The sequence below is a fragment of the Balaenoptera acutorostrata genome, chromosome 3 (assembly GCF_949987535.1).
Source record: "Balaenoptera acutorostrata chromosome 3, mBalAcu1.1, whole genome shotgun sequence".
Lineage (NCBI taxonomy): Eukaryota > Metazoa > Chordata > Mammalia > Artiodactyla > Balaenopteridae > Balaenoptera > Balaenoptera acutorostrata.
Window position 1 is genome coordinate 141,017,405 of NC_080066.1, and position 13,328 is coordinate 141,030,732.

The 13,328-nt window shown below is 36.6% G+C and overlaps 1 protein-coding gene across 1 annotated transcript in view; it reads left to right on the forward strand.

Moving 5' to 3' along the window:
* PRKCH (protein kinase C eta) overlaps nucleotides 1-13,328 on the forward strand; it is a 221,985-nt gene that overhangs the window by 112,321 nt on the left and 96,336 nt on the right. The window contains exons 3-4 of the mRNA XM_007192957.3: nucleotides 6,119-6,269; nucleotides 11,057-11,091. Of these exons, the coding sequence (XP_007193019.2) occupies nucleotides 6,119-6,269; nucleotides 11,057-11,091 (186 nt within the window). The remainder of the gene's footprint in view (nucleotides 1-6,118; nucleotides 6,270-11,056; nucleotides 11,092-13,328) is intronic.

The following is a 13,328-nucleotide window of genomic DNA, read 5'->3' on the forward strand; positions in this document are numbered from 1 at the left end:
CCAGCCACAGATTTTAGTAAGCTAAGTGCTTTTGCTGCTGAGCAAATTCAACTTACATTGCGTTCTACACTAAATCAGAGGTATTTCCTTTATATGTTTTATATCAGTAATTCTAAATATTAAAAAGTGCCATAGATTTCTCTTTCTGATTTAATATGCTTACAGTCATTTGGAAACTTGGAACTATGCTTTTTTGACTCACATCAGAATGTTTCAGAAGTACTTTCAAATACAGATGTCTATGTCTGGTATATAAAGCCTTAAATTCAGGTAGGGAGAGCAGAAGACTAAAAAGGATGAAATATTTACTATTTTTGAGATCAAGTTTAGACAGTTTGACAGAGACTTCGGAGAGCCACTCCTCCCTGGCAAAGCCTCCCATCAGCAGCACAAGTTTCAGACCAGCACAACTTTCTGCGATGGAAACTTACCCTGGAGCGGCTCCTACTCACTTGTGCCTTCTCAGGTTCTGAAAGAGTGTGTGGGATGACAATCAGGTTTTATGAAATATAATTTTATTTCAAACTAGTTAACCTTCGTTACATTTGACAGAATTATTCTCCACCCTGTGGTTGGGAGGGCTTGGCAAAACCAACTCCTGGGTAAGGCAGATCAGGGCTCCAGACCTGCCCACCTCCTGAGACTGGGATGTGAGTTTCCACTCTGGGGCACTGAGCCAGCTTCCTATTTACTTAGAGGCATTGCGCACCTCAAGAGCAAAACAGAGGTTGTGATGCAAGTTTTGGCTGCAGAGCGTGTTAGGATTGCTTGATGTGTTCAACTAACACGTGATCTGAAAGGTTTCTCAAAGCCCAGGGTGGTTTCAGGCACAACAGGATTAAATCGTCTTTTTTAGCCCTTCTAACTCAGTCCTAAGTCAACAGGAGGCCATGCGAACAATGAGGAAGCTCCCTCTGCACCCTGATTGTCAAATGGGGGTTGAGTCTGTGCTCTGGGGAACAGAGTTAAGTCCCAGAGTTCTTTCTTCCTGGTCAGGGCAGCCAGCAAGAGGATGGTGATAGGGAAAGCCATATGAAGCCATGGGGGCCCCAGTTTACTTACATGACTTAAATTTCTTGCAAATTCTGAGGTGTGGGTGAGTGTGTGTTTGCTTTTTAAACAAAAAGAGGCACATGTGCAAAAGAATAGAGAAAAGGGAAGAGTGAAGTTTAATTAAGAATGACCACGTATGAGGTCTTATGAGGCACCTGGGTATAGGAGGTGAAGGAGACATAACCCCTAGTTTCCTGGGATAAGGGAAAAGATGGAGGTGTGCTCCCAGGTTGCTGTGGAAACAGAGGGGAGAAGCATTTCACTTTGATTCAGGATTTGCCTTAGGCTCTGAGGCACACAGGAAAGTCTAAGTTAACTAGTTAAAAAAAAAGAAGGAAGAACATTCCAGGAGGGGTGAAAGGCAGGAGCGAAGGTATTAGGGGATGACCGACTTGGTAGACAACTACAAGCAGTTTCTTCCTGTGTCCTTCCAGCTATAACAAATCACCTGGAAAATTCATAGGTCACATTACTGCAATGGTAATAGCTGTTGAGGGGGAAAAAAAAGACTCAATTCATGAAATATTAAAACTGCAAGTGAGCTGACCTTTTAACCAATCTTTATAGTATTAAGGGATTAAGTAAGTAAATTATTGGTAATTAGACCCCCAGGGAGAATTTAATTTGCATTTAGATGTGATAAGTGTTTAGTAATTCAGTACAAGTTTTGCTTTGGCCAGTACTGAGCTGGGTCTTAGGTTGGTGATAATGTAGATCAGGTGTAGGGTGTTATCATTAGGCTAACTTTCATCATCTGTCAACAAAGGAACATTAAAATCTGTTTATATTGTGGTTACTAAATGGCCTTTAGAAGTATTGTGGAAGAGAGCAGTACAGTAGAGTGACTTCTGTTCTTATGTGACCCTTATCCAAAATTGTAAGAACCTCTCAGGAATATTGATTATGACACTATCCCCATAGCGCTGAGGACAAAGGTGTATTTTCATCTTCTTTAGATAGATGGGAAACCTGAGAATGATAGTAATTGGGCTGCTTGCCAAAGATGTTACACACACACACCCCAAAACAAAACCTGAAGCAGGTACAATTTTAACCATGCTAGAGCCTCTAAAGAATTGGTATCTTAGCAACGTTTATTTGGACTATTTCTACATTTTATTCTTTGAGATTTCTTATATTGACCCTAATTTTTACTGTTAAAAAGAATATAATGATTGATATCTATATAGCATATATTCCTGCTTTCTGGTATTTTTTGTAGAAAACAAATCCTAGAAGTTGAATTGTTGCATGAAAGGAAATGCACATAACACTTGGACAAAGGTCACAAAAACACTAACTCGAAAAGATATCTGCACCCCCATGTTCATAGCAGCATTGTTTACAATAGCCAAGATATAGAAACAACCTGTGTCTATCAATGGATGAATGGATAAAGAAGTTGTGATATATATACACAATGGAATATTAGTCAGCTATAAAAAAATGAGGAAGTCTTACCATTTACGTCAACATGGATGGACCTTGAAGGCATTATGCTAAGTGAAATAAGTCAGAGAAAAACAAATACTGTATGATGTAAAAAACAAACAGGAAAAACAAAACAACCAATTCACAGAAAAACAGATCAGATTTGTGGTTACCAGAGGCCAAGTGTAGGGGGAGGAGGAATTGGAGGAAGGTAGTCAAAAGGTATAAACTTCTGGTTATAAGATAAGTAAGTACTAGGGATGTAATGTATACAACATGATAACCACAGCTAACATTGATGTATGATATATAGGAAAGTTGAGAATAAATCCTAAGAGTTCTCATCACAAGGAGAAAATATATTTCCTTTTCTTCTTTCTTTTTATTGTATCTATATGAGAAGGTGAATGTTAGCTGAACCTATTGTGGTAATCATTTCACAGTATTTGTAAATCAGACCATCATGCTTGTACACCTTAAACTTACACAGTGAAGTTATGTCAATTATTTCTCAATAAAACTGGAATAAATACTTTGACAGGTATTTGTCAAATTGGTCACCGAAAGAAATCATTCTTGAAATAGCTACGTGTTGAATGTGACCGTGTGCCTAGCTCTGGGCAAAACGTTTCTAATGCATTATCTCATTCAGTCCTTGGAAAAAACCTAGGAGGAAGGCACTACCTGGTTTATAGATGGGAACACTGAGGCTTAGCAGGGTAAATACAGCCAGAGGATGGTGGGGCGAGGACTAGAGACCAGTTTATGCTCCTACCAGCAGAGGCTGGAGGTGCCGATTTCCCTACACTGTAGTAAGAGTGGGCATGTTAACTACCTTCATAAGTATTTGCCAACTTAAGAGGTAAAATGTCATTTACCTTGCAGTTCTTACATGTCTGTCTTGGATAGGATTGGACATCTTGGTGTGTTTATTGTCTATTTGCATTTATAATTTTATGAATTGCCTGTTCACTTCCTCTGCCCCTTTTTTACTAGATTGTTTATCCTCTTTTCTTAATGATTTATACATATTATAAATAGTAACGCTTTGTCACATGTTGCAAATCCTTTTCTTCCCAGTTTGCTTTAACTTTGTTTTGTGTCTACTGACAAGTAGGACTTTTTTTTTTTTTTTTTTTTTTTAAAGGATTTTCTTATTTATTTATTTATTTATTTATTTATTTTTGGCTGTGTTGGGTCTTCGGTTCGTGCGAGGGCTTTCTCCAGTTGCGGCAAGCGGGGGCCACTCTTCATCGCGGTGCGGGGACCGCTCTTCATCGCGGTGCGCGGGCCTTTCTCTATCGCGGCCCCTCCCGTCGCGGGGCACAGGCTCCAGACGCGCAGGCTCAGCAATTGTGGCTCACGGGCCGAGCTGCTCCGTGGCATGTGGGATCTTCCCAGACCAGGGCTCGAACCCGTGTCCCCTGCATTAGCAGGCAGATTCTCAACCACTGCGCCACCAGGGAAGCCCGACAAGTAGGACTTTAAATTTCATAGATTGCAAATCTGTGGATCTTTTATGGCTGTAGAAATTTGTTATCCTCATCCCATTCCTAGGATTGTATTTTTTTCCCCATGTTTTCTTTCTTTCTATAATTTCCACCTCAACATTTATCTGAGATTATTTGGTGTAAGGAGTGAGGTAAAGATATTTTCCAAAAGGCTACCTAGTTGTCTAAACACCACTTATTGAATAATCCATCTTTTCCCACTGATTTGAACCATATTCTCTTTCAGCCAAATTGATTTCTAGTTTTGGACTTTTCTTGAGGGGGTAGAGCACTGTTTAAATTATCGTAATTTTATAATATGTTTTAACATGTAGAGCAGGTCCTCCCTCATTGAAATTTTGGGACAGTTTTAAAATATTTATGGTACCAAATAAACCTTGAAAAAAATTGTCAAATTTAAAAACATCCTTTGGGAATGTTGATTGAAATTTTGTTGAATTTAGACATTAGTTTAGATAGAATTGACAGCTTTGTAGTATTGAGTGTTCCAATTTAAGAACTTCATTTTTACTTATCTTTTCATAACCTTCAGTTGGTTTTATAGTCTTTTTTTCATATAAATCTTGCACTTCTGATAAATTATTTCCTAGATAATTTGGTTTTTTTGGTTGTATGAATGGGATTTTTTAACTTATTCTAATTGGCTCTTTTGATATACTAAATACCTTGACTTTTAATGATTTATTATTGTCCATCACACAGAACTCATTTTTTTTAATAGATTAGGCTGAATTCTCCTGAGTTTTCTAGTCATACATTAAACAACTTCAAATAATGGTATCTTTGCCACCTTTTCCTAATAGTTTGATCTTTTGTTTCATTTCTAACAACTTTGGTGAGTACTTTCAGAATAATATTAAATAATAGTGGTGATAATTAGTCTTATTCGTTCTTAACTGTCACAGGAATTTTGTTAACATTTACCATTCAGTTTGATGCTTCTGACCTGTGAAAATGTGTGTTGGTCATGTTAAAGAGACAATCTTTTAGTCTTTTCAAAAGAATTTTTTATTGGATTACAAGTTAAATTTTATCAAGTGCCTTTTAAACATCTATTGAAACTGTCATACTTATTCTTTCACCTATTAATAGAATAAGCTATAATAGATTTTGTAATAATATGCCCATTGTTATGCTCCTGAGAAAATTCCCACTTGGTCATAGTGAGTTCTTCTTTTTAAGATAATTCTGGATAGTATAGAAGTTTCTGGTTATTTGAGTATATTGCTACTGGGAAAAGTCTAAATAAAATGAATCCTTCAGAATTAGAGGTAGTCCTTTAAAAACTTTATCAATTTCTTCTAAAAAAATTAGACTGTTTGGTTTATGTGACTAATTTTGACCATGTATTTACATGGAAATCTTCTGTTTCTTCCAGGTTTTAAAATTTATTAGCAGATTATTCTTGCATGATTCCTTTAGTTTCCTTTGGAGCAGTGATTCATTTAAAAGCATTATTGAAGAAGGAATCTTTATTTTATAATCACAAGCCTCTGCATACATTGGAAAAGTTCTAGAACAGTTAGGTGGAAGATATCATTTATGATCTTTAAATGGTGCACAGTTTTCAGAGTCTTCAGATTAGGAGGCACTACTTTTAAAATATGAAATTAGAAGAGGAACTCTGAGTGTATTCCCAGTTAATTTCTACCTCTTCCAAGTTAACAGAGGTGGTGCTGGAACTGATGCTTTGGGGCAGGGCTCTCACTGTGTTGGGGGCAGTTCCCTCACTAAGTTTGTGAGGACAGCAGAATGAAAGGGGAGTAATGAGGAGCCCTGTTTGCCAGCCGGTCACTGCAGCCGGCCGGTGAACCTGAGGTCCCAGACAGCTGGACAGGGACGGCAAGACCATGCTGCTGTCACATACTGGAGCATCGGAACTCTGGGGAACCCACGCTCTGTTCCGGGGGAGACTGGCCCAAGATAGCCAGTTATAACTAGGCAATTGGGAATCCCAGGGTTCACATATGTCTAACAAAGCATGATGATTTTCTGGGGTGTTTTACATCTTGAAGAAAGAAAAAAGTAATTTGGGGAGTATTTGAACTATCAAACTTTCTCATACATTAAGTGCAGGTAGGTTCATTACACATGATTCTTTTTTCCCTTCTTTTAATATACAGCTACTCTCCAGAGAGACCGAATCTTCAAACATTTTACCAGGAAGCGCCAAAGGGCTATGCGAAGGCGAGTCCACCAGATCAACGGACATAAGTTCATGGCCACATACCTGAGGCAGCCCACCTACTGCTCTCACTGCAGGGAGTTTATCTGGTAAGAGGTTCCCTGGCTTCTCTCCTCCCAAGAGCTGAGATTTCCTCTGGTTGTGTGTGATTTCAGGAGAAAGCATGATTATTAAGAATTGTTTTAGAATCTGATTATTTTCCTCTTACTCTAATATGTTGACCTAGAAATTTTAATCCCCAACAAAAAAATTACACAATTTACAGATTAAGTTTTATTTGTTATTTCTTTTGCCAATCATTTTGGTAAAAGTGCTAATGAATCATGAACTGGTTAAAAAGCACTAATTAGAGAGAGAGGCTAATCAGTTAACAAATGATCTATCCCTAAGGAGGAAAGAAATATCAACAGTATTTCTCTAAGAAGGCATGAATCACATGATGACTTATGGAATTAATTGTTGGAAGTAAACTAAACATACAGTAGTCTTCAGCCTTATAGTATGTAGACAAAGGTAATAGCTTTCAGTGATCACATACTATAATCCCTGGCATTTAAGAATCAAGATAATTAATAGTTGAGAAATTCTAGATGATTTGGGGCAATATCTTACTATACATGTTACTCAAGTGGCAAATCTATAATGTAAAATAAATTTAAGTAATAGTTATCTTCAATTAGAGGCAACATTAAACATATTTATTTGCAGAGAGAAGGAAGAAATACCCTCACATCCACAAAACATACACATACACACCCTTCTCAGGAGGAAGAAACACACTCTCATATCTGCAGCATAAAAGGAGATCTTTGTTTTTGTTGCAAACTTTAGTCATTTTGTTTAAGGCAGAAACACTTGATTCAGATTCATTTCTGAGTATTGATCAATTACTTTGTGTTTTGTGGGGGTTTTTGTGATTACTTTAGATTTTATACCTTTTAACAGTCAGAATGCAGGCTTAGTTTGTATTTCTGGCCTTTTTAATCAAGAATATGGTCTTGTCTATGATCCTTTTAAAGTACTATTGGAATCTGTTTGCTAGTATTTTATTGAGGATTTTTGCATCTATGTTTCAGTGATATTGGCCTGTAATTTTCTTTTTTTGTGATATCTTTGTCTAGTTTTGTTATCAGGGTGATGGTGGCCTCACAGAATGAATTCGGAAGTCTTCCTTTCTCTGCAATTTTTTGGAATAGTTTCAGAAGGGTAGGTGTTAACTCTTGTCTAAATGTTTGGTAGAATTCACCTGTGAAGCCATCTGATCCTGAACTTTTGTTTGTTGAGAGCTTTTGAATTACTGATTCAATTTCAGTGCTGGTAATTGGTCTGTTCATATTTTCTATTTCTTCCTGGTTCCATCTTGGGAGATTGTACCTTTCTAAGAATTTGGCCATTTCTTCTAGGTTGTCCGTTTTATTGGCGTTATAGTTGCTCGTAGTAGTCTCTTATGATCCTTTGTATTTCTGTGGTGTCTGTGGTAACTTCTCGTTTTTCATTTCTGATTTTATTGATTTGGGCCCTCTGTCTATTTTTCCTGGATGAGTCTGGCTAAAGGTTTATCAATTTTTTTAAATCTTTTTGAAGAACCAGCTTTTAGTTTCATTTATCTTTTCTATTGCTTTTTTAGTCTCTATTTCACTTATTTCTGTTCTGATCTTTATGATTTCCTTCCTTCTACTAACTTTGGGTTTTGTTTGTTCTTCTTTCTCTAGTTGTTTTAGGTGTAAGTTTAGGTTGTTTATTGAGATTTTTCTTGTTTTCTGAGGTAAGCTTGTATCACTATAAACTTCCTTCTTAGAACTGCTTTGGCTGTGTCCCATAGGTGGTTTTTTTTTTTTTTTAATATTTATTTATTTTTGGCTGTGTTGGGTCTTCATTGCTGTGCACGGGCTTTCTTTTAGTTGCAGCGAGCGGGGGCTACTCTTCGTTGCAGTGCGCGGGCTTCTCATTGCGGTGGCTTCTCTTGCTGTGGAGCATGGGCTCTAGGCGCGCAAGCTTCAGTAGTTGTGGCTTGGGCTCAGTTGTTGTGGCTCGCGGACTCTAGAGCACAGGCTTAGTAGTTGTGGCGCACGGGCTTAGCTGCTCCATGGCATGTGGGATCTTCCTGGACCAGGGATTGAACCCATGTCCCCTGCATTGGCAGGTGGATTCTCAACCACTGTGCCACCAGGGAAGTCTCATGTCCCATAGGTTTTGGATTGTCATGTTTTCATTTTCATTTGTCTCTAGGTATTTTTTTAATTTCCTCTTTGATCTCTTCAGTGATCCGTTGGTTGTTTAGTAGCATACTGTTTAGCCTCCATCTGTTTGTGTTTTTTGCAGTTTTTTTTCTTGTAGTTGACTTCTAATTTCATAGTGCTGTGGTTGGAATATATGGTTGATATTTCACTTTTCTTAAATTTACTGAGGCTTGTTTTGTGGCCTAGCATGTGATCTATCAAGAAGAATGTTCCATGTGCACTTGAAAAGAATGTGTATTCTGCTGCTTTTGGGGTGAAATGCTCTGTAAATATCAATTATGCTCTATAAATATCAATAAATATCATTTGGTCTAATGTGTCATTTAAGGACTGTGTTTCCTTATTGATTTTCTGTCTGGATGATCTGTCCATTGATGTAAGTGGGGTGTTAAAGTCCCCTACTATTATTGTGTTACTGTTGATATCTCCTTTTATATCTGTTAATATTTGCCTTATGTATTAAGGTGCTCCTATGTTGGGTGCATATATATTTACATTAGTTATATCTTCTTGGATTGATCCCTTGATCATTATGTAGTGTCCTTCTTTGTCTCTTGAAACAGTGTTTATTTTAAAGTCTATTTTATCTGATACAAGTATTGCTGCTCCAGCTTTCTTTTGATTTCCATTTGCGTGGAATACCTTTTTCCATCCCCTTACAAATATCATATGATATCATGTGGAATCTAAAAAAATGATACAAAGGAACTTATTTACAAAACAGAAATAGACTCACAGACATAGAAAACAAATTTATGCTTACCAAAGGCAGAAGGAGGGGGCAGGGATAAATTAGGGATTTGGGATTAACAGATACATACTACTATATATAAAACAGATGAACAACAAGGACCTACTGTATAACACAGGCAACTATCTTCAATATCTTGTAATAATGTATAATGGAAAATAATCTGAAAAAGAACATATATATGTATATATATATATAATGAATCACTTTGCTATGCACCAGAAACTAACACAACATTGTAAATCAACTATACTTCAATAAAATAAATTTTAAAAAGAAATAAGACATTAAATTTGTACACAATAAAAAAAAAAATATGAAAGAAAGAAAAAGTAGAGTCTTGTCTAAACCAAAGGCCCTAAACTGGCTGTCGATATGTATGAAGCCTAAAACTGTAGTCTTTAGGAGGAGGTTCCTATTCTATTTTTTAATGAAAAAATTAGCATCTCTGGCAACTTTGAGCCCATTTTTCTTCTTTGCATGCTCCAGTTAGCCATAGACCCACCTCTCACTGGATTTGCCTGACCAGAAGGGTAACTGTCTGTTACTGTTTTATTTCATGTCACACCATTTGGCTTCCCTCCTTTACATGACCTGCCTGCCCCTGTAGGCATTTGTGGTGGCAACCTGTGATCTCAACTAACGTTCTTAATGGAAACTTACTTGATAATTTCACCAAATTTTTTTCTACCAAGGAAACTTTAACTCCCACCTAACTGGCCTTGTGAAACACACACACACACACACACACACACACACATGCACACACACTTAAAATAGTGGTATATATGTTTTATAAATATACATACATATATATATATATCTATGATTAAGCACATGGACTCTGGCATTCAATCTCATCACCAGCTAGATGTGTGAACCTAGACAAGCTATATAACCCATCAATGTCTCCTCATTTGCAAAACAGAGACAATAATTTTATTTTATTTACATAATAAACTTTTATATGCACTTAGAGTGCCAGGCACTGTTCTAAGTATTTTACATTATCAACACTTTTTATCTTCATGATAACCTTATAAAGTAGGTACTGTTATTATTATACCTTTATATATATTAAGAAACAGTGACTCAAAGTAGTTAAAACAACTTGCCCCAAATCACATCCAGGCCATCCAGCTTCAGGATCTGTGCTCTAGGCTATCCTATTATATGTGCTACCTCACGTGGCTTTTGTGAGGATTAAATGAGATGGTACACGTCAGCTGCTTGGCTCATTGCCTGGCATATCCTACTGGCTTAGTAAAATGTGGTTTTTGTTAATAAGAATGAGAATCATATCACCATCACCCAGAGAGTGTATTAGGGAGAGACAGAGATGGAAGCTGTGGGCATGATGGGCATATTGTGGCCGCACTTCTGCTCCCCAGTGGACTCTGGGTGATGTGGGCACAGGGAAGATGGAAGATGCCTCAGGTCAGGCATCTGGAGTGGACTCACCTGTTTACATCCATATGTATATTTGCATCTGTTTACTTCACCCTCTGCATGTATTTATGTGTATGTGAGAGAGAATGATCAATAAGGCAGTAAAGTGACACTTCAGGCAGAGGCTCAGTCATACACACAGAGGAGGGTTTATTTTCACTGAGGACTTGGGGGATTACCACAGTGGTGGGTAGAATGAGAATTGCCAAACTCACCTGTTTGTGATTCGGAGCATTCTAACTCATCAGTTTCCTCCTTGTCTTGTGGTAACAAAAAAGGGCTCAAAAAGAAGGTTATCTCTGCTGCTTCTCTGAAATTGTGTTTTTTATAAAGGACCAGAGGATGAAATTTGCTTTCCTTAAGTACTGTAATTATAGGAACGTTGTTGCTGAAATATTTGACTAATGGTTTCTTTTTTCTCTATTGTCTTGAACAGGGGTGTATTTGGGAAACAGGGTTATCAATGCCAAGGTAAGAAAACATTTTAAAACTATGTTTAATCTTGTTCCTGTGTTAAAAAGTGATTATACCAAGAGGAAACAGGATACATTCCATTAATATTTTGATAAATAACTCTCTGTAGGTCAAATGAGACCCCCATAGAATTATAACCCTTTAGTTTTGGTTAAATTTTAGCCATGTCTTTTTGTAGACAAAGTAGAGGGGCTGTTTTTATTCCTGAATCCAGGATACCTATGTAAGTTTAGTTGTTTAAAGTTTTGTCTCTGCAGGATCATGAACATACTAAAAGGTAATGCGATTTTGTGAGCAGGACCCTTGAGTCTTGAAGATAAATTTTTGGTTTTTTACAATCCCCTTGTCCATAGGGGTGAGAAGTAGCACAATGCTGATTTCTCTTTACCTGAATTGGAAATAGAAGCTATTATCCAAGTTGCTTTTTTGATTTTCTGAATTTAGTTAAATGTGAGAATGTTCAAAGTTAGGCTGTTAATGGTCTTGTAAGATATTATCCATTCAATTTATTTTGATTTTCACAATTCTAAGATAACCTCAATTAGTGTTCCAGAAGAATTGGAATGAAATAAAAAAGGAAAGAGTAAAAGAAGACTCCTTAATCTGGAGGTTTAGCCAGGCTGGATTGGACTTTTATTTGGGCCTCCCTCATCATTAACTTGAGCGTCATCTCATGGTTTGTCCGTATGGTACCTATTATCTTAATTTACACCCTACAGATCATTGGTAAAATAGTACTACCTATCCTAGAGTGGTGACCTATGGTAAACTAGGTAAATAAAGAAATCCCACCTTCTCTTCTGAAGGAGGGGAAGTAAAACATTATTTCCCTTAGAAGAATGGAATAAGACATACATTTGGATGTAATTTTGACTTTAATATGTATGAACAATTCTACTGAGTTCTCAAATTTAGGAAAAACTGAATTGATATGACAACAATAATTGACCTTATGCTATTAATTCCAGCCCCAAATGAGAGCATAGTTCACAGGTCAGAATCAATGTCACTTTTTGGCTTGGACCTCTCCAGCACAGGGGTATGCTCTGTCCATCTCATGCATACAAAGATAACTTGAGAACCTCTTGGTAAACAAGATTACATTTTTTGAGTTTAAAAATACATGATTTGTGATGTATCTGTTGTTTTTTTAGTTTATTTCTTCTACCATGGCCTGTAGTGCCAGGATATTTGAAGAGCTGATTTTCAGTGGGCCACCTGTTAAAGGACCAGGAAAGAACACTGGTCAGGAGACATGTGGACACTAATTTGTTCACATCTTGCAAAGGGATATAAAACCACATGCCTAGTTGGAAGGATATACCAATCATGCTAAAACTAATCAAAAGCAAACAGATTAAAGCAGACTTCAGAACAAGGAAAGTTATAAAGGATAAGGAAGGGCATTATGTAATGATAAAAGGAGTCAGTTTTCCAAGAAGACATAAAAATCTTTAGCATATATGTGCCTAATAACAGGGTGTCAAAATACTTAAAGCAAAAACTGATAGAACTGCAAGGAGATATAAACAAATCCACTATTATAGTTGGATTTAATTTTATTTAATATCTCAGCAATTGATAGATCCAGCAGGCAGAAAATCAGTAAGAATATAGTTGACCTAAACAGCACTATCACAACTTGATCAAATTGACATTTATAGAATTCTCCATCTAAGAGCAGCAGAACACACATTCTTCTCAAGCTTACTAGGAGCATTTACCAACACAGACCACATTCTGGGACATTGAAACAAAACATAACAAATATAAAAGAATAGAAATCATAAAAAGTATCTTCTCAGACCACAGTGGAATTAAACTAGAAATCAATAACAAAGAGATAGCTCAAGCACCTCCAGATATTTGAAGATTAAGCTACATATTCTAAAAAGCACATGGGTCAAAGAAGGCTCAAGAGGAAATAAAAAATATTTTAAATCAAATGAAAATACAGTTTATCAAAATTTGTGGGAGGCAGTGAAAGCAGTGCTCAGAGGAAAATTTAGAGTATTAAATGCATATATTAGAAAAGAATAAAGGTCAAAAATCAATCATTTAAGTTTCCACCTTAAAAAGGAGAGAAATTTAAGCCTAAAGTGAGCAGCAGAAAATAAATAACAAAAATAGAGTGGAAAACAGTGAAATTGAAATTAAGAAAACAATTTTAAAAATCCACAAAACCAAAAGCTATCAATAATTCTCCAAAAAGATCAATAAAATTGATAAACCTG